This window comes from Lepeophtheirus salmonis, chromosome 2 (genome assembly GCF_016086655.4).
Source record: "Lepeophtheirus salmonis chromosome 2, UVic_Lsal_1.4, whole genome shotgun sequence".
Taxonomy (NCBI): Eukaryota; Metazoa; Arthropoda; class Copepoda; order Siphonostomatoida; family Caligidae; genus Lepeophtheirus; species Lepeophtheirus salmonis.
The window spans coordinates 341,321-363,120 of NC_052132.2; the positions used below are offsets into that span (position 1 = coordinate 341,321).

Below are 21,800 nucleotides of genomic sequence, written 5' to 3' on the forward strand. Positions count from 1 at the left end.
CTGATATCAGGTTCATCTTCTGCTTATTCATTCTTATCAAACTAGTTAATGTCTTTAAGTCATGCAAACATTATTTCACCTACTCTTTATTTGACCTTAGAACCAGTAGAAAGGGATCGTTCAATTAATTCAAGACAAAAAATCCCGTGGTGCCTTTTCAAATCTCCTTAAGGCTAGCAAAGTCGCTATTTAGAGGACCTGCATGAATTTTAAAGAGATTGGAGATTTCAAAACAGCCTCTAAAAAAGGTTATTCGAGATTAAAAAGGACGGCAAAGATAATTAAGAAAAGATACGAAGGAATAGCAAGTGGACCATCCGAACCTTGCATCCGTCTTTTGCATACCTTTTCAATAGTGTTATGCAAGTCTTTATTTATTCGGTCCGAGATAAGGACTGAACCTTAGAAATGATTTAAGGAAGGATAAATAAAGTTGAGGGACGTCGTCAAGGGATGAAATAGACTGGAAAGTGACTTAATTTTACAGGACTGCAGTCTTCAGTTGTTTTGCTCTTTAACAAGTTAAAAACCTAAGCATTGTATTTTCTTACAGGAAAATTTTATAAACAGATGATTTTTTGACCTTTTATTTTTCTTTGCTTTGAATCTTCTTCCTAAAAGTAAAATATATTTTGAGTCTACTTAGTTTTAAAGCAAATAAAATAGTTTTCATGATAAATTAAGATCTTATTCTCACTTTTAAAATGAGCTCAAAACCATAAAAAGTATAAAAAACTACAAAAATCAAAATATAAAATGCTAAAAAACCTGATCTGATATGAAATAATTTTTTGCATATTTGTTGTTAGTGCTTAGGTCTTACATTAATTAAATATGGAATCAATTCCTTTGTTGAAGAATGTAAATCAAATGTAAATAATTTACAGTTAAGACAGTATTTTAATTGAAAAAATAAAAAAAAGGTTTGTATTTATTAACAGTCACCAATAACCTAAAATGCAGTTGAAATTGTAAAGTATTTGTCGTTATTGTGCAAAAAGTAGTGAAAAAAGGCATTGATAAACAACGAGTCATACTTTATCTTTTTTTTTTGTATGGTTAAAATGTTTGGTCACATAGTGATCTACTTTTTACTAAGTCAGCGGTTTGAAAAACTTTTTAGACTCTTTGTACGAATCATGACCTCCAAGTACGACCGTTATAAAAAAAATCGAAATAACTTTTTTTGGTGATTTTTTTTATATATCATTTTTTAAAGATGTTTTCTTAATGATCCTTTAAACAGGGTGCAACAAGAAAACTTCCTTTTTTATCATTCGTGCCAATCAAGCTTTAGAAGTAGCAACGGTTTTCAGTAGAGAAAAAAGATTTTAAAATTGTAATCAGTCGCTATCATACGTTTGAATAGTGAGGAACGTACGTTCGCTGTCGAAAAAAATATTGCTAAAAATGATTTTTACAGAATATTTTATCAAGTTTAACTAACTACAATTTACTTTTTAAGTTTTTATTGTTGTGTTTTATGAAAATCAATTAACTGCTTCAATTTCTAATTTTATTTTTCTTAATTTTGAAATTGGTAAAATTCTTAGAACGCAAGTAACTCCACAAATAACAATCCTAGAGATAAAAAAGAATAGTTCCATCAGACTTGGTGTCATGTAAAAATTTTAGATGGGTGGAATTTTGCTGGGTAATTGGAACCGTATTTATTCTGTAAAAATTGAATTTTTAAGACCTTCGAAGAGACGTCAATTACTCATTACCTAATAAACTAATCCCCCATAACTAAAAAAAGATAATTTAAAAAAATATATATTTTTTATCAGCACCCGTTCATTAATATGTTAATATATATATAACCGGAGCTAATGCGTATATACAGATACATTTATAAACATTATAGTTTAAATTGTTAGCTTTGGGGTAGAATTTACATCAAAATTGAAGGTTTCGTGGATTTAAATACTTTTAAAAGTAAAATCTGGATAGAAATACAAAAGTCAATTCGTTTGTAAAAATAGAATAAAATTTATACCACACTATAAAATTAAAATTTCAGGGACACTTTAAAAAAACAAGAACTAAAGAATCCAAAATGAATTTAATGGATTTGTTAAATTTTCCATATAATCTTATTCCTAGTTTAGAAGGAGTAGTTGTAATACTATAATGTTTACTTATATTTAATCAGTACAACTCCATTTAACCAATTAAAGGAACATTATAAAAATAAATGTATCTTTTTCTATTCCTTTAAAACCTCTCAATGAAAAGTGTTTGTAAGAGAAAGGGAAAATACTACCAACGGATATTATACTGCTGACTATCGGTATATGGACAATGAGACTCGTCACCTACCTGATATAATTTTCAAAACTGTATAAAACCAAACTGTAAATGTGTGCCATCATTATGAAACAGAAATAAAACTATGTTTATTGCTTTAAAAAAAAAAGGAGCTGTTGATGCACCTTGTATAATCAGCAGAATCACAAAAGGAGCCACAGTTTGAGAACTACTTTTGTTACTATTATTTTTTTGGCCCAAAATAATAACTTTATTGAAAAAATACCCTTATCTCCTCTCTTTTTTATATATATTTGACACATTTGTTTTTCGTATGGGTAGAATTGTGTACATAGCTTGTAATGATAAATCTACCTATACAAATTAGGAGTTAGGATGGATCCCTAATCATGGCTTTTGGTACAAAACATTGTGGCCACAATACTTACTAGACGTGATCTCGTAGGATTTGCCTTATGAGCACAGTTGGAGAGCAAGGCCTGTGGCAAATCCCACACCAAAATTGAGAGCCTGGAAGCCTCTGTCAATGAGATTTGGGAGAAAACACATAAGTAATTGGTCAAAAGGTCATGTTCTGCTTTCAGGCCCAGACTATTGGAGATGTAGGGTTAGTATTGAGATAATTATTCGAGCTGAGGGATCACATATTGAATAAAAGGTGTGTCAAACACTATATTAAGATGATTTTTATCTAATAAATACCTCTCCTTTGAACTTTACTTTTGAAAAGTTGAAAAAATAAAATGTGTACCACTAGATAAGATCAACTCTGTAAGATTTTTAAAATAAAAAGAAAATTACATTAGGGGCTGAACCACGATCCATCAGCTTCAAATGTGGCGAGAAGCCTTTGGCATATTTACAAGAAACAAGTAATGAAGAGTGCAATTTTTGTACTTATAAAAGCATTCATTGTATATATGGAAAAACTTGTAATTTTTTTTTGTAAGAAAAGAATACATGAAAATATTTTTTTTTTACACTCTCTGATTCTCATCAAATATTATTATTGTAAGAGGTAACATATATAAAGAGGGATAGAGAGAAAAACTACTCATCACAAGTAATTACATCATTCAAGACAATAGTTAATTTTTATCTTAAGTATTATTAATATAAAGAAAAAGAAGAAAAGAACATTTACTTGTAGGGAACAATGAGGCAAGTAGAAAAACATACATTGGAAACTTCCTGACAATGTAATAACAATATATTATTATTTCTCATAAGCAGTTGAGAAGACAAAAAAAAAAAATGGCCTCAGACTTTGACTACTACCTATGTAAATGAAAACTTCTCTTTTTAATAATGAATAGAATAAAAATTATATATAAGAAAATATTCAACTCTCAACTTGCTACGCACAGTTTTTAACACTTATGTTAGAAAAGACCACAAAGAAATAGATGGAAATGGATAAAATCTATATGTGCTTAAACTTTTATTTACATTAGTAAAACAAGTTTAAAATACGTATTCAGCCGATCATTTTACCAGTACTGTACAGAGTGCTCCTTTACAATCTGAACATTTTTATTTTAAACTTTAACAAGATTTAATATATTCATTCACAATTGAATTTCACAAAATTAGTACTATATAAAGATGTGTGTCTGAGCTCTCATAATTAAAGATTAATGTAGCCACCCTTAGCAGCAATGATGGTTTCTAGGCGGCGCGTCGCGGTGGTGGAAGGCCTGGCACCTGCTGCGGATGTATTAATATGCCATGGAGTCCCAGTGCTGGCTTTGAGGGTCTCAGTGTTTGGATGATGTACACTGCTGGCCTGACCCCCCCCCACCCAGACATATACCCAAAGAGTGTAGTAGAGGCGGTTTGAATCAGGCTATAAAGGGCCAAAAGTGTCAAAAAAATAGCTCAAAAGGGTCTTATAACTGAGGAGATGGGTTCATTTCATTGTTGGAGTAAAAAGTGGCCTCTCCATGTTCACAAGGCTCTTTCCAAACACTAGTTCTCTTGTGAGTCTGGTCTGAAACTCCGATATCTCTAGCATGAACCCTCATGGACTTTAAGGAATTGGTCTGGGTTGTTTTCTTTAACTTCTCTGGATTCAGTTTGACCTTTTTGACAAAGTCCTTCTTCCTCCCTAACGTTCCGGACTTGCTGACGGCGTAGATGGTGCCCCTAGAAATGTCCAATTGCTTGGAGTGGTCGAATGGAAATTTGCCAAGCATGTTTTAGTGTCATTTTCTCGACGTTTATATAAGCTAAAGAGCTCAGATTTGTTTTGTTTAGTTACTAATTGTTTATAATCTAATAGATAGAAATATGATTTAATTTCAATCAATTTAAACTCAAACATATTTAATTATTGAATTAGTAAGTGTTTAGATTTCAATATACCACTCGGTAAGTAGCGTTATGTTTTTCCTATTTAGGACCGAGGACTTCATTCCCTTCCAGTTCAGCATATTAGTCATAAAACTATAAAGTTCAGTGACTTAATTTGTTTTTTTTTTTTTTTTTTTTGCAGTAACTGTAGATAGGTATGTCATATTCCTTTTGGTTTGTTTGATTAGTGTTATGTTACTCCTTATTTAGTACTGATGACTACAATACTGTCCTGTTCAGTCTTTTGGTCGATTTTTGGGGAACTATCGGCCAAAAAGGCAAAGTAGAACTATACTTCACAAAAATACGGAAGGGTTTATGTAGAATTGAGGCATAGTCTACTTTGTTCGTTGCTCCACCAAAAATCGACATTTTACAACCTATGTACAATAAAACATCTATTTTTAAAAAGAAAAGAAAAAAATATTGTTAAAAACTATTCGCAAGAAAACATTCAACTTTGTACTCATATGTTTGTGAATACTATGCATTTCATATTAATTGATTTGCGAATAATGGACATTCTTTCTTTTTTTCTTTTTGGATTGAGTACAGGGTGCTATGATGAAATCGGCGTATTTTCAAACATCTTTAAATTGTTTCTGAGACCACATTTTTCATTGGATTAACTTTGAAAATTGTTTGAATTGTTTAAATGTTTTGATCTCCTTTTAACTGGCAAGCTCATTTTGGCAGTAGGGGAGTGGTCAACTTCCAAGACAAACTTTGTGTTGAAATTTTGAGCTGTTCAATTATTAATATTTCACTTTATATGAAAATAAAATTTCACACATTCCTTATTGGAGAACATGATTTGAGTGATTAAGTATACTTGTTTATTAAAAAGCTTCTTTTCTTTTTGGATTGAGTACAGGGTGCTATGATGAAATCGGCGTATTTTCAAACATCTTTAAATTGTTTCTGAGACCACATTTTTCATTGGATTAACTTTGAAAATTGTTTGAATTGTTTAAATGTTTTGATCTCCTTTTAACTGGCAAGCTCATTTTGGCAGTAGGGGAGTGGTCAACTTCCAAGACAAACTTTGTGTTGAAATTTTGAGCTGTTCAATTATTAACATTTCACTTTATATGAAAATAAAATTTCACACATTCCGTAATCACACATTCCTTATTGGAGAACATGATTTGAGTGATTAAGTATGCTTTGTTATTAAAAAGCTACAACTTAAAAAAAATATTACTTTTGCACAGGTCCCTTTCCCCCTCCCCGCAATTACGGCCCTGTGGCACAATGTTATAATGCCCCTAATCTTAGGTTCTTTGAAAATATCATACACATATATAGGATATTTTTTTCCGCACATCCCTCGTTTGTTCGACCTACGGTCCCCGAAACTGTCATTAAGACTCTATAAATGTGTATTTACTCGTAATCCTAATCTAATTTTTGTTAATCCAACTTTTTTCCTCCCCGAGTGATACTTGGCACAGGTCTCATGCTCGACCCTCCCACAGAGATTGAAATTGCAGGTAGTCTAAATTATAAGTGTAACACCAGAAACAGTGCAAGGGCAAAGATGGATCCTCACGAGGTCCCCCAGGCCAGCGACTTTTTTTTTTTTTGGGGGGCGGATTTTCTTATGAGTTAGTTCACTACGAACGAATAACAAGTAGGATTTACTTGAAAGTTTTTATCAATTATATGTATATTTTTTATGACGTCATTGTCCATCGCAAATTTTTGTATGTAATTATTTTTTTAAATGTTACTTTATTTTAAGTACCTGGATGTTTTTATAAATTTTACATTTTGTTTTAGAAAAATAATTAATTAGTTGCCTAATGTTAGCCATTTAATATACCTCATTTTAAAGGCAAATAAAATTTGAGTATATGCTTAACAATTAGTGAAAAGTTCATTTTACTAGGTAGATAAGTAGAAAGCTACGTGAAAAAAATAATTATATATATATATTAAAGGTGTAAAACACATAATAATGTAGTTTTATTTGATATTTTTCGCAACTTTATATAATATGTATTTTTTTTTTATTCCCATAAATAAGCCTATTTTTTCATGCCATGACGTTGATGTTTCTGTGATTTACGTACACATGTAATGATGTAAATCCTGTGTTTTTATTATTTTTTAGTAGGGCTGCTTTTTTTTATTATTATTTTTTAATTTTTTTTTTTGGAATTGGTAATCTGAAGGATGAATTTATTTAATTACTGAGTAGTGAACATCCTTTCCTAAATAGATTCTATTATATTCAAAACCTGATTGAATATTTATATTTGCTCATAAAAGAGGAGAGTAACGGAGTTTTAATTGTAAGTTTTTTATTGGACTCAAAGTAGAATTGGTGAGGGACATCTGAGTAAGTCTTGTCAATGCCTTTCTTTATTTCCTCCACCCCCTCCTCCCTTGTCACAGTTGATTGTAAAAAAACATTGGAAAACATTCTTCAAATTGTCCGTTTTTTACTATGGTGATTTTCGGTTTCCTTTTTTTTTATGCTCAAAATACCCACGATTTTCATGACTAATTATGTAGATGTACGTTCACGAAGTGTGCAAGCTGTTGTTTGTACAAGTTTCTGGAAAAGTTGAATGATTAAAAAAAGTCATGAATTCATCTACAACAGTAGTAATGTAAATCGTGTGTTTTATTTTAACTGTCCGTTTTTTTTGGAATTGGTAATTCATCTGAAGAATTAATTTTCTTTTCCTCAGATGTTGCCATTATTATTTAAATCCCGTGTAGTGAACTTCCCTTAATACTATATTCAACACTAGAGAGGATCTTATTTTTGGCATTTGAGAAATGTTTAGCTCCGAGGGTCCCAATTTTGTTTTCTTTTAGGCTAAAGACATTTTGTATAAATTTAGAATGTTTTTCAAAAAGTTAGAAGAAGCTTGAACGACTCCAAAGGTATGAAATTTTATGTTTTTTTTTAAACCTGATAAAAAAATATTTGTTGTGTGCCAAAAAAAGGATTGCAACTTTTATGATTTGTTGCAGAGTATGAATTTGAATCCTTGTTGGACTCAGAGTAGAATATATGATCGACATCATGGTAATTCTTTCCAATTTCCTTGTTTATTTATTGCCATCAGCTGTCGATTTTGAGCTTCTTATTCTTTTAGTATTATTCTGAAAGTTGATTGGTTCAACTTGAATGAGCTCTTGGGAAAGTTTGAACAAGTATGGAATAATAATTCCATAATTAAGAAGGATTAACGTACTAACAAATGATTTTCTGTTGTTTTTTTAAGGAAATATTGTCAGATTTTGGGTAACAAAAATGTATGACCTAACACGTAGCTTATCAATATATAAAGAAATAGTTAAATACTTCGGGTACGGTTGCAGATCTCTTGTGGTACTTTGTCCTTTAATACCTTTAATAAACCTTTAATAACCTTACCTTTAATAAAGTGAAATATATCAGGGGACAAAGTTAGGACTTCAAGTTTGAATACTCCAATAAATCTAATTTATTAGCCTATATTACAATAATAAAATATCACATCCGTCTGTTAATGAGTTGGGATATTATACACCCCAAGGTTGATAAAAATACTTTTTGTTCGACTGAATCCTGATTTTATACACATTTTATTTATCTTAATAATGCCTTAAATAGGATTTATTCGCATATTTTGACCAATTTTTATTAGAAGTTTAGTTAATTTAGAGTACGATTTTGCTTAAAAGTCGTTCCTTTGTTTTTCTTTTTTGATTGTGAGGACTGAGGTGTATAACGGTAGCTACAAAGTTATAACCATCGACTATTGCGTTATTTATTGTTTCGGTATGAGTAATTCATTAAAAACTAACTTATTTTATGTGGAGATATGAACTTTGGGTAAAATTTGAGACAAGTACCCGTGTTTGGTTTCGTATCTGGATAAGAAAGTTTGGGTAGCCGAGTATTTAGGTCTAAAGATTCGCCGCGACCCAGATCCTAGAAAATGGAGATTTGTCCACTCTTTAATCCATAGCCCTGATTTGGACAAAAGATGGTTTAATTTACGGGGGCGTCTAGATGATTATATTTGGGGGCAGAGGATTTGGTTCTTGGAAACTTAAAACAAAAAAATATATATAAATTAATATTTTTGAAAAATACATTTTTTGGTATAAAAACTTCAAAATTTAAATTAGAGAAAAATTTTAAAGATCCTTGGCAAATGGATTCACAAAAATAAAAATTTTTGGAAAAAAATTTGAAATATTTAATTTTTCAAAAACGAATTATAAAAGTCCATACTTATTAATAGAAAATTAAATTTTTGTGAAAAAATTTGAAACTAACACTTTAAGGATTTTTAAAAATATACATGGGGAGCTATAGGCCTTCCAGTCTTCAGCCTGAGAGCGTTCCTAATTTATCATTATGGGCGTAATTAAAATGAATATTACAAGTTGGGCCTAGTATATAAAACAAAAGCTTGACCTATTTTTTTCTAGCTCATGAGTAATATATTATTTGTATGTGTATCATCTATGCAAAAAAAATGTGTATTAATAAAAATAAAATTTTGTTATCATCGAGTAGGAAGTAAATGTTTTTAGGGTGTTTAAATATTTATAGGCAATGTTTTCTTGTTTATTCTTTTCTTTTTTGGTGTTAAAGTCATAGGATGCAAACATTTGTATCTATGTAGATTAATGTCTTATTTATTCTGTAAAAATAAATTAAATTATTTTTTGGATAGAAATCTTATTTACCAATCAACAGCAAAAAAATAAATTTAATAAAAATAAATCTTTATTTATCACATGAAAGCAAAGATGTGGTCGAGTACATATTTTGACGATTTGTAACATCTCTTGGGCTGGAAGGGGTTTAGCTTAACCCCCAACCCCTCATATCTAAATTTCCACAAAATTGAATTCTTAATTTTTTTTTGCAAGAAATGTAATTTTTCAAATTTTTTTTTCAAAAAATTTAACATATATAATTTACTTTTTGAATTTTGTTCTTCAAAAAATAACTGTTTGGTAAACAGCTGTGAATTTTGAAAATTTTGTTCGAAAAATGTAATCCATTGTGAATAACTATGGATTTTTGTAATTTTTTATAAAAAATTTAATATTTAAATTTCAGTTTGGAATTTCTTACCAAACGATTATTTTTTTCAAACTATTTTTGCCAAAAAAATTGATTTTATGTGAACAGCTGTGGATTTTTTGTTTTTACTAGTTATCGAACTTTGAAATTTTTTTAAATTTTTGGTTTTTTTCTTGCCAAAAACTAAGCCCTTCCCCCAACCCACACTTACAGTTAAACCTACAGACGCCCCTAATAATCGATACTTGTCTTTGAATTAAAAGGCTTTATTAGATCTGAAACAATTTATATAAATTAGTAGAGACCTGAGACTGTTGCAACACATTTTGCTTTTGAGTTGTTCTGATTTAGAGATTCAAAAATTGAATACAATGTAGATAAATGGACCAAGTGCTCCCGGGAAATTATCCTCTTGAACTCAATGTGCGTAGATTTAAGTATCGGTCCTTCCAAGGGAAGAAAATATACTTGATGTATATGTACTTCAAAGAAGATTCCTTTGTCAAATGGAGTAATTGTAGTACTACTTGTAATAATGTATACTTAATAAATATATGTTTCAATAGTTTATTAACACAAATGCAAAAGTTGACATACATTTTTGATTTTTCCGCACAATAATTTATACAAAGTTGAGGCCCCAAACTTATAGTAGCATGACGAAGGTACGAAAAACGTGATTTTTAGAGAATCAAGAAAAGACAACTCAAGGCAAATTGAGATAAGTTTAAATCAGGCTGCGAAGTCAGTACATAAAATACCCGACTCCAACTCCAGTATTTTGAATGTCATCGAATCCAACACATTTTAATATTTTTTAATAATATGTTTTATAGTCTATATTAGTACTTTTGAGTATAGAGACTATCGATATATATTTTATTAATAGCTATGGTTAGTTATTAGTTATATTTAGTAAATACTTGCGCAAGGTATAAAAAAAAATATTTGGAATATAAGATATTTAACAAGATCAACAACAAATTAAATGGATCAAAATCTATCTATTGCTAATATATTCATAGACTTCTCAATAAATTTTTTTGCACTTTTAACTGAGGAACGGCAGTATATGTACACAACATCTGACTGCAATTATTCACTTTACGATGATGGCATTGTCTATTTAAAAGCCTAAGTAATTAACTAGCATGACTAGCTATGATCTACCCTCATAATAATTTAGACTTTCGAGATGTTTGGACATTGCGATTGTTTAGATCATAGATGACGTTTGGAATTTGTGGAGTAAACTTATAAATGAGTTAACTTTCAAGTTTCATTAATTAATTTTACTTAATAATTATAATTTATAACGAAAAATTTAGCTATTATACTAACAATGCCTGGAATGATATCACGCCTGTCTATTTTGAAAAACTAAGTACAAGAATGCCAAAAGTATGTCAATAAGTTATTGCAGCAAAGGGAGGATTTTTGGATGAAGCTATAATTTAAACAAAAATACTTGGATTTTTACAAATAAATGTTTATACCCATTTTAAACCTAAAATTTTTTTTCATTTCAATAGCCTTATTACCGTGTTACCAGATGATAAAGTCAACAAAAGTTAGAAAAATAAGTCAAATTCCATTTTTCTGGCCAGTGTATACAGAAATACACAAACTCAGCTCGAGAAAGAATAAGTAAGAAAATATTGTTGATAAAAGATAGTCTGGCAATCTAATTAAATTATGTTGTGACCATTTATTTTCATTTATTGTAACTATTTCAAAAACCAACATCAAGAAATGTCTTCAGACTTAAATGAACGAATAAATCATTATCAAGTTGACTAGAGCAGAAAAGTAATCTAAGGACTCGACTTGATAAAGATATTTAAAATGCTGGAACTTGACTTTTGACAATATTTGTATTGAAATACGTGGAATTTCTGCATACTAGTCTACAAGGACATTAGATGTGTTAATTATATTAATAGTTTTACGATTATCCATTTGGATTTTCAACGCTTTTAGCAAAAAACCTTGTAAATTTGTATATTTAATTTTTTGAAAAATTACATTCCAATTCTTAATTTTCACTTCCCTGAAGAAATGAGGTGCAAAGGCAAGAGATAGATATTCTTCTAATAAAAGTGATCTTATTTTCTTTGGATAATGTGTTGTTAGCACGAAGGTCTTTTGTTTTTGTGTATATATATTTCTACATAACCTCAAGGTTCATTTCTCTCTCTTTTCATTGCAAAATTAATAACAACTACTTGATCGAGACACAGACCGAAAAAAATTATTTATAAAACTTGTTTTTGGGTGCTTTACCCATGTATGGATAAAGCTTTGAGATATTTGTCACCATTGACAATGAAAATATCATCATTAAATATTTTCCTTGTATGAATCATTCGTTGGTCAATGAAAAAAAAAGTAATATCTGTATAATTTATAGCGGGGTTGATGCAAAAATGATGTGACTGGCCATTTTCTCAATCTGAGATGTGTTCATTATAAGTTTGTTTAATGTACACGGGTAAGAAAAAGTTTGGAAAAAATGTAATCTCAATTATGTTGCTAACTACTTATGACTTTATAATCAAAAAAACACAGTAATTAGGTTATTAAAATCAAGAAAAATTAATGATCAATTTGGTATAAACATTAATTTTTTTAAATTAATCAAAGTATTTTTTTTTTTCAATTTTAGCTTCATCAAAAAATCTTTCCCTTGCCACTATTTTTGCTTTATAGACTTTTGGCATTATTGCAGTTAGTTTTTCAAGATAAGCAGGTGGGATATCATTCTAAGCATTCTTGCAATAAGTTTTTGTAGTGCTTGGATGTATGTTTTGAGTCGTTGTCTTGTTGAAAAACAGACATTGTTCCAATTAATTTCTGTCCAGAAGGAATTAAATGAATAACCATTCAGAAGGAATTAACTACCAATCTCTCATAATTGCCAGAGAAAATAATTAAATATAAAATTAAGCCTGTCCAAAACAGCTGGGTTTTTATAGACAAATATTTAAAAAGTACTATTTATTTTCATACTATTTTCATTTGGTGAAAATAAAAAATATTGATAAAGTCATTATCATTTATGAAAATGACGAAAAAGTATTTTTTTTCTCAACTTTTTCTTGCCAATGTAAATTGAATTGGTATTAACGGGGGTTTTTTCCCTTCCTAATGTCATAATACACAAGTATAGTCAATTAATAATTATCTAATGAAGCTAGAATCAGCGTTTAACACTTATCAGTCACAAAATTGTATTTTTCATAATATGTTCTGTATTGATTATACAGTTAGATAAAGCAAAAAACATATTTTTGTTAGTTATGATACTTTAGTAATAAGGCCACATATATCAAGTGGTCCATTGAAATCTGAACACTTTGAATTTTTAACTTCAAGTATAAATAATTCTATTAATTAACAATAGAATTTCAACAAAATTAATATAATAAATAGATGTGTGTCTGAACTCTCTTAATCATTAATTGACCTTAGCCACAATGATGGCTTCCATGCGGCAGTGGTAGGCCTGTCACCCACTGCAGATGTAGTCCTCCTTCATGGCATTCCAGTGCTGTCTGACAGTACCTAGAGAGGAAAAAAACTGGGTATAACGGCCCACAGACACTGTCCCCAATGTCAAGCAGGGGGGCTGGGAACATTATGTCTTGATTGCGTTTTTTTGCTGAGATGAAATGTCGACTTTACCGCAGCCAAAGAAGGATGGTCCATCCTCCAGGATATATTGGGTAATAACTTCCTTCTCTCAGTACCAGGCACTGAAAATTGGTCATGTAATGGGTCTAATAACACTACCATGACTCATAACATACGGCAACTCGAATGGGCACTCTGTAAAGTGGAAAACTTCTGCCTAAAATTATATTGACTTATGTACTTTAATTTTGTTTCAATGTTATGGTCGATAATTATACATGCTTAACAATTTGTGCTACGTTCACATTTGATCTCTCAAAATTTAATGGCATCTTTCTGTGACCATTGTTAATCTTTTTACCAAGTATGATCCAAATCGATTCTTAAATCTTGGCCTAATCTTTGTGTCTAATAAAAAAACTAACAACCAACCAAAGACCGTCAAAAATGTACCCTCCGTTCAACTTTGTTTGCAGAGGTAATCGAAGACTGGCTCAAAAGAATCACAATGAAGGTCATAAAGTGGTCTACACAGTTTTTGGACCTCATTCCGAAAGAAAATATTTATTAGTGGACAAACTTATCAAATTGACAGGGGATCAAATGAGTGAATTAGACAATTCTAAATCAATCTTGATGCGAATGGGATTCTAGTTAATATATTCCCTATGCCAATTTTGTTATGATTCCAGTAAAAATTATCAAAGCCGATTCCTTAATTCTTTAAATTTGTATTTATAAAATACAATTTCAGGTAACTTTCTAAGAATTACAATTGTTAAGATAAATTGTCCTCCTTTATTTAATGTAAATGATATTTACATTAAATACAGGAGATGGATTTCTCTCCCCGGTGAGCTTTTTCTTCCGCAAATTTCGCAAGGCGAGTAATTCCTACTGCGAAATTTCCAATGGCGAGCTTTCCTAGATCCAGTAATTGATATATTAGTAAAATACCAGGGATAAATAATAATACATAAGAATCGGCATTGGAAATTAAATATTATTTTCCCAATGTCCATCCAGAAAAGCATCCGATACTCCGATGCCAATGAATCGTCCCATCAGTAGATCAAATACTTATTTCCTTTGCTCTGTATGTGTTTTAATTATACACCTTATTTTTAAATACATAAAAAGTCTATTTATCCATATGACCTAATTATGATTACTACTTCTTTTTTTTTAAATGTAACAAAGAAAATATTTCTTGGAATAATGATACAATTATAAAATAAAAATTATGGAAAATTACCTGTACAAAAAACTTAAATGTATGTACTTTTCACTTCATGACCTAATTTAAAAATGATGAATAAATTTCTTCATTATGTAAAAAATAAAATATGATAAAGTTGAATGCAGTATTTCTCAAACATTTGAGCTTCACCAATCATCATAAATGAATATTGCTAGTGGTCGATTAAAATTTGAGCATTTTGAATTCCAATCTTCAACAAGATATAATTTATTAATTAAATATAGTATTTCAACAAAACTAATACTATAAAATGAACTGTGTCTGAGATCTGTTAATGATTAATGTAATGTAATGTGGTTTTGAGGTGATCTAAAGGCACAGACCCCACTGCAGATGTAGTCCTATGTCATGGCGTCCTAGTGTTGGCTGACGATTGTCAGTTCAGAAGAACTCAAAATCCTCATTTAAAAGAGTCTTGAGGTGATGGGTTTCTTTGATTGCTGGTATCAAAAGTTGATCTGTTATCAATAGTGTTCTCTCCTACCCTCACAAGGATATTTCTACAAATTTTCTTGATAGCTCCATGGAGAGTCTAGTGTGAAACCTTGAGTTCTTGTATGACCCCTCATGGACTTGAAGGGATTACCCTCGGTTGTTTTCTTTAACTCCTCCGGATCCGGCTTGACCTTTTTGACAAGGCCCTCCTTCTTCCTGTCTAACGTTTAGAACTTGCTGACAGTGTAGACGGTGGTCTTGGACACACACAACAGCTTCGAGTGTGCGAATGGAAATTCGTTGATCATGTAGAAATATAATTTTCTCAACTTTTTCGTAAGCTAGAAAGTTAAGTTGTTGTTTTTTTGTAACAAATCTTTTATTCTTTAATATATCCAATTTTATTTTTATAATGACGTGCTGAGCTTTAGCTACACGTGTTTGTTGCTATTTTATTATTCTCTAGGTCAAGTAGTCACACAGCCATAAGAAGGGCACACTCAAAATTTTAGGATCGACAGACAGACACTCATTGCTTATTAATATACATTTGATTAGCGATGTAAATCGTTTGTATTTTTTGGATAGGCACTTTTTTGGAATTGGTAATCTCAACAAGGAACTTTCTTTTCCTTAGCATTTGTCATTCTTATTTAATTCCTAAGCATTGTATTTTTCGTTTTAATAGATTCAACTATTTTCTATCTTGACTAAGTGCTATTCCTCTTATTGTGAATGTTAGGGTTAGCATGTTCTTTTTTTAGAATCCCCAAAATGCAAAAAAATTTCATCACCACATATGATCTTAATATCAATATTGTATATGACTACATATAGTTTCTTGAACTATAGATTGGCACAACGTTAAAGTTCTAAAACAAACAAAAAATAACAAAACGAATCCCTCAAGGACAACCCTCTCCTCTGAGATAAAAAAAAACGCCCAGTGAAAAAAAAACAATTCCACTAATGGTTCGATATTTTGTCAGCATTGCTCTCAACCCACTGTACTTTACTTTATTATTAGAAATGTCTTGGATAACAGTGTCTGCCGCACTTTTTATCTAAATTTGTATTTCTCCCCGAGCTGCCATTCTGATAGTTTGGTGATCCATGGTCAAGAGCTGCCAATTTGTTCAGGCTGTTATTGTTTGTAAAGGAAGGCATATGCAATAAAAATTTAACTAAATATAGATTCAATTTTATTTTTATTGCAAATTGGTTGTGATTAGTCTTTTGTTGATTCTATAAAAATCACGTTTTACGTAATTTACTCATATTGATGCAAGATTTGAGTCCCCACACTGTATAGAAATAATTTCGTCATTAATTATGTATTTCTTATAACTAACTATGTCTTGACATGAACACAAACATACAAGGATTGATTGGAAAATGGAGAAAAAATCTTAGGAATTTTGTCTGATTCGGAGACTCTTAACATGAATTAATTACAAATCCATAATGAACATACAAAGAGTGATTGTAAAATGAAGCAAAAATTTCGGTAATTTGATTTGATTTAGGGACTTTTATAAAATAAATAAGACTTGTAAAATATAGTACTTTGTATTTTGTTCGGATAAGATTTTCCCTAGAAAATCTCGTTCACGGATGTTTTGTCCTCGTACCTTGTACAATTTTTGTATAGAGCAGTGTTTTTTTTTTTAGATTAACTTCCCTTCCTTTAGAATTAGGAAAGAGAAGATGTATAAAAATTGTTTTCTTAGGGCATCTTACAAAGTTTAATAAGCATTACTTTCAGGTATAATGAGAGCATATTGAAATTTAATTGTTTGACTGTTCTGATAAAATTGGTTTGCATTAATGTAACTCGAAAAGTAAAAATCTGAATAACATAATTTAGAATCAAGATATGAAAATGATCGGAAATGAATTCATTGCTGACATCCAAGTACAGTGTACAAGTTTCTGCTTATGTTACCTCGCTAACATAAATAAACAGTGTATTATGTTTCTTTTCTTCTTATAATTGTTCGGAACGTTTATTGGCGGAGTTATAATTAACGTATTTTAAATTGAAAAGAATTGCCTTATATACTGATACATATACAGGGTGCGTGGACAAAATTTGTCGCTTCAAAAAACAATAACTACAAGCTTATTTTATAATATTTATTGATAAAATAAAAACGAATATCTTTATTAGGATATAGCGCAGCTATGCATTCAATGTATCCACCGTCTGCGGCCAAACCCCGCTCAATGCGGCTACGAAACCAAGAATAGGCATTTTGGATCTGTGCTACTTCTATCTCACTGAATTTCTCCTTGATGTAGATGATGAGAGACTGCTTGGTGTTATGAGAGGAGCGGTTGGTCATGTTCTCCACGTAGGACCAGACAAAGTAGTCCAACGTGTTCAAATCCGGTGATGAGGGAGAACAAGAGGAGAAGGGTACGAACACAAAAGCATTGCTTTTCAGCCATTCTTGCGTCCGCTTGGCTTTGTGACCCGGAGCCGAGTCCTGCTGCCACATCCACCGCCTGTAGCTGACAACAGACTTACCATTGCTCTCATGGAACGCTGGGAGTCTTCGTCGATGATGTCCCAGACTTTGTTGATGAAGGTGAAGTCCCGGACAATCCTGGTGCTCTTCTCCTCCTTCTTCTTCCTGTCAACAACGTCCATCGGGTCCGATGACTCCTTCAGCTGCTTCCCGATACTTCTGACCGTTCTAACTGGCATTGACAGAAGGCCAGAGATGTCAGCATTGCTTAATTTCATGTGATCACTAAGCATAATCTGAATAGCAGCGCACCTACGATCTCTCTCATTGAACATAATGGCATTTCTTGGGCACTCAAAATGATGCTATCGCTACAAGTGGTAAACAATAACTGAAGCCTATGACCCTGGAAAAGTTTTAACATCAAAAACAGACGGATCAAACATCAGCTGATGGAGTAATGTCGTCTTTAAAATGCAGCAGATTTTGTCCAGGCACCCTGTATATGTAGGATTAAGTTTATAGCAATAATACAAGCTTTTTAAGATCTCAAAAATCCCTCGGATCTTTCTATGAACCTTATAAGTTCGAATACTCGAAGCCAGTTCGGGTCTCAAATCTTTTATGATCATACAAGTTTACTTATACCGTACATGGGTACTTCGGGTGGGGTTCCAAGACCCGTCCTATCTCTAATACAGACTTAATTTTAAGGGCAGGATAATTCTAGCTTGTTTTTCTTGTACATATGTAATTTCTGTAGACAAAAAAGTTCAAAAGGTTTTCTCCAAATGAATATATTTGTTCCATCATAAGTAGTTGAATCTATTGCATTGATAACATCAATTATGTGTGCAATGTAGCTCATCTCAAAAATTTTGACCTCTTCGGTTAGAGATATTCAGACAATTCATGTAACTCAGTGTTCCCTTCTCTCTATGGCCCACAGTTTAAAAAGCCACGGTCTAGTTATTGAATTTGGTAAAAAAATTAAATGGGTTCTCCTTTGAAGGGACACACATATTATGTCCATTATTTAGTACGGAAGTTTTAATAAATGGACGTTGAGTTCTTATTGATTGTCTTTCAAAGAGGCATTCTTCATTAATTTGACCAAGTGTAATTTACCCTTGTGAGAGTTCATTTCTTGTAGCGTGTAATTAGTTTGTAGGAGCTCGCAGAGTAATAAAAATAAAAAATAAAGTTTTTAAATCTTTTTTCTTTTTAAATACAAAACATGTAATTAGAATTAACCTTAGTATTTGACTCTAACTATTAATTTTTCTTTTTTCCTTTCAAAGGTCGACATACTTCAACATGTGACACACAGAGCCATGATCTCCCTCCTTCTCACATACATGGAATCATCATGAGTGATCCCAACAAATTCGACGGCATTCACTGCCGTCGACATGTAGGTGGATATAATCCAATATCCAACCGAAAAAATCGCAAACTCACAGACATCCTCCGAGCTAGACGTCTTCGCATTGGACGTTCCTCAAACCCTAACGGTAGTAACAGCAACAATAATGTGGGCTCCATATCTGACAGTCTCAACTTTAATTCAGAGGCTTCGAATCTCAGTGCTCATCGAACAACGAGTAACAGTCATTCCGGAATCACAAGGAATAATTCCATCAATTCCTATCAGAGTGCACGGAGCTATAGGAGTATTAAAAGTAATGGAACCGCACTCACAAACTTGTCATCCTCATTTGGCGGTGGGAGAGGCAGTATTTCAAAGTCATCAAAAGGTAATACATATTTTGATTGCGATATTTTTACTATTTTTATATATTGTAGTGTTGTTAACTTTCATCTTTGGGAAGGGGGAGACTAAGCGTCAAAAATTACCCACACTGTTATATAATTAACCAGCAAAGGGTTATCCAGCCTTACTGGGGCTAACGAGGGAGCGGGAAATCACAATGAAAGTGTTCTATATTGTTTCTTCTCAAATTTTAGAACCCTTCAGAGTGGGCCATCATTATAATACTACGCCGCTTGTATAATAATCTATATTATTATAAATTAAAAGAAAAAAAACTGTTCTAATTTTCATGAATTTTTTTTTTAGATAAGATCTTATGTTTTTGTCAAAAAATTGTCAAATCTAAATTTACGAAGTAAATTCTAAAAAATGTGTTGCACTAATTTTGCAAAAAAAGTATTTAATAGTAAAATTAAAATAAAATTGTTAAACCCATATAAAAAGATATGGAGAATCATTTCGTCGGAAAAATAACCCTTGATACCTAGTTCATTTTTGCAAATATTGCAAAAATTACGTTATAAAATATTACGAAAATTACAAATACTATATATCTTAAAGTAAAGTTCTAAAGTTTAATGTCCAAAATGATTCGTTTTTTTGGCATTTCTTCTTGAAAAATTGATGTTTGATGAAAAAAAAAAAGTTGAAAATTATTCAGAAAATGACATATATCTTAGTTCAACCTCCATTTTTATGTTTCAAATTTATAAGCAAACGAATCTCCAGATCAATTCCTACAAACTTTTTGAAATGTTAGTTTTTATAAGTTTGGGTTAACTTTAAAATAATAAATTCGTAAACAATCATTTTTTTAAGTTTCTATTTACGAATTTAATATTAAATTGAAAATCTTTTTTAACACCACAAAAAAACCAAACTTCAATTTTCCCCAATTACTTTTTAAATTTGAGTTACATCAAAAACATTATATAGAAGGGAGAATTATAATTTTTTCACCATTATTTATACAAACATATTGAGTATACAATATATTTGTGAATGAAAATAATCAGTATTTTCAAAATTCCATTAATAGGGCACTACTTTCAATTACTTCAATTTTGACGAGTATTAACATTGTGGAACATGTAAACTCCTGCAATGCAGGATATACTACGTACTTAATACCCTCACACGCAACGTATTTGACCTCGGAGGGCCAAAAAAAAATCATATGATTTTATACATTTACTGGCCTTTTTTTACATAATCCGTTCTACCGTTTTGAGTTCCATATTGTGAGAGAACACTAAAAAGAGACTCTTATAAATATTTATAAAATTTTATAAACAATATTGGGGGGCTTCAAAGAAATTTAATAGAAAAGAGGCTAACTAAGCGACTGTTTATATATATTTTTTGCTTTCAATCGGAAATTTAGAAACTTTTATTTATTTTCATCCGATTTAATTATAATTGACTATGTCAAATAACCAAATATTGGGGAATCTACAAATACCATATTAGTAACTCAATCAAGCTCTGATATCTGATCTCCTTTTCATAAACTTGATCAAAAATTGTCATGAAGGCCTTTGCGTTTTCGTTGTGGTGTGTCAAACACTCATCTGATGGATGCATATGTTACATCATTTGATAGCTATTATTGAGTTATGCAACACAATACTCTCCACATATATTTTTGATATATATTTTTTGTGATAAAAAACTATGTTTGACCTTGGCCATATTATTAACCTTTAAATATATTTACCATCATATTCTATTATTTTGATGAAGAACATTTCAGAAGAAGATCAAACCAATAATTATAAATTATAATATAATTTCACATATAATAGCTTCCATTGTTATAATGCCTATAAACTCATGGAAATATTCCAATTGTTAGCATTAATTGGCTAGTAAGTTGGAGGTGGCATATTTTCATTGTTGTAGTTTTTGGTTTTATAAGCACAAAGAATATTAAATACTAAAGTTGGACTCAAACAGAGTAGAGCTAGCTCAATATTTATGTTGCGGCAAATTTGGTTGAATTGGGTTTAGGAAGAGTTAAATCATATCGAAAACATTTATGAAAGTAAATATTAAACTTAGAAAGATTAGTTGTTTTTTTCAATTTTTTTTTTTTTACGAGTGTAATATTATTTTGATCCTTTTCTGAAAAATTTTGTCAGAGAAGAAATTCAAAAATATTTTCATTTTTATATTTTTTGTATAATAAACGTTTTATTTTTTTGGAGGGGGTCTAACGAACAAATTTGGGGAGGATGTCATAGGCAGATCCAAATTGTTACCACGTAATAAGACTGTTAGTCGAACAACACAAATATCTATATATGGATGAATGACATATTTTGTCATTTTAATAAAAAAATTCTGAAAAAAGGGGTATTTTCGACTGACCAGGTGGTCCTGAGAATTTGAGAAAACTTTAGTATACCTCAACACTTTTACCTGCAGACTCAAAAAAATATATTTTTTTAACAATAAAAGGATTGGTTCCTGAGATACAGTGTTCTTTATATCTCCAACTTTAACCAAAAATTTGCTATACACTAAATTTGAAAGAGTCATAACTCCTGACTTTAACAA

At 30.8% G+C, this 21,800-nt stretch overlaps 1 protein-coding gene across 2 annotated transcripts in view; it reads left to right on the forward strand.

Annotated features, from left to right (window-relative positions):
* Nucleotides 1–21,800, forward strand: part of LOC121132261 (monocarboxylate transporter 12) — a 181,752-nt gene that overhangs the window by 24,747 nt on the left and 135,205 nt on the right. For both annotated transcript variants that reach the window (XR_005869290.2, XM_040727626.2), the window contains exon 2: nt 18,769–19,224. Coding sequence is in view for 1 of the 2 variants with exons in the window: in XM_040727626.2 (XP_040583560.1) it covers nt 18,837–19,224 (388 nt within the window). In the remaining variant the exon portion in view is untranslated. The remainder of the gene's footprint in view (nt 1–18,768; nt 19,225–21,800) is intronic.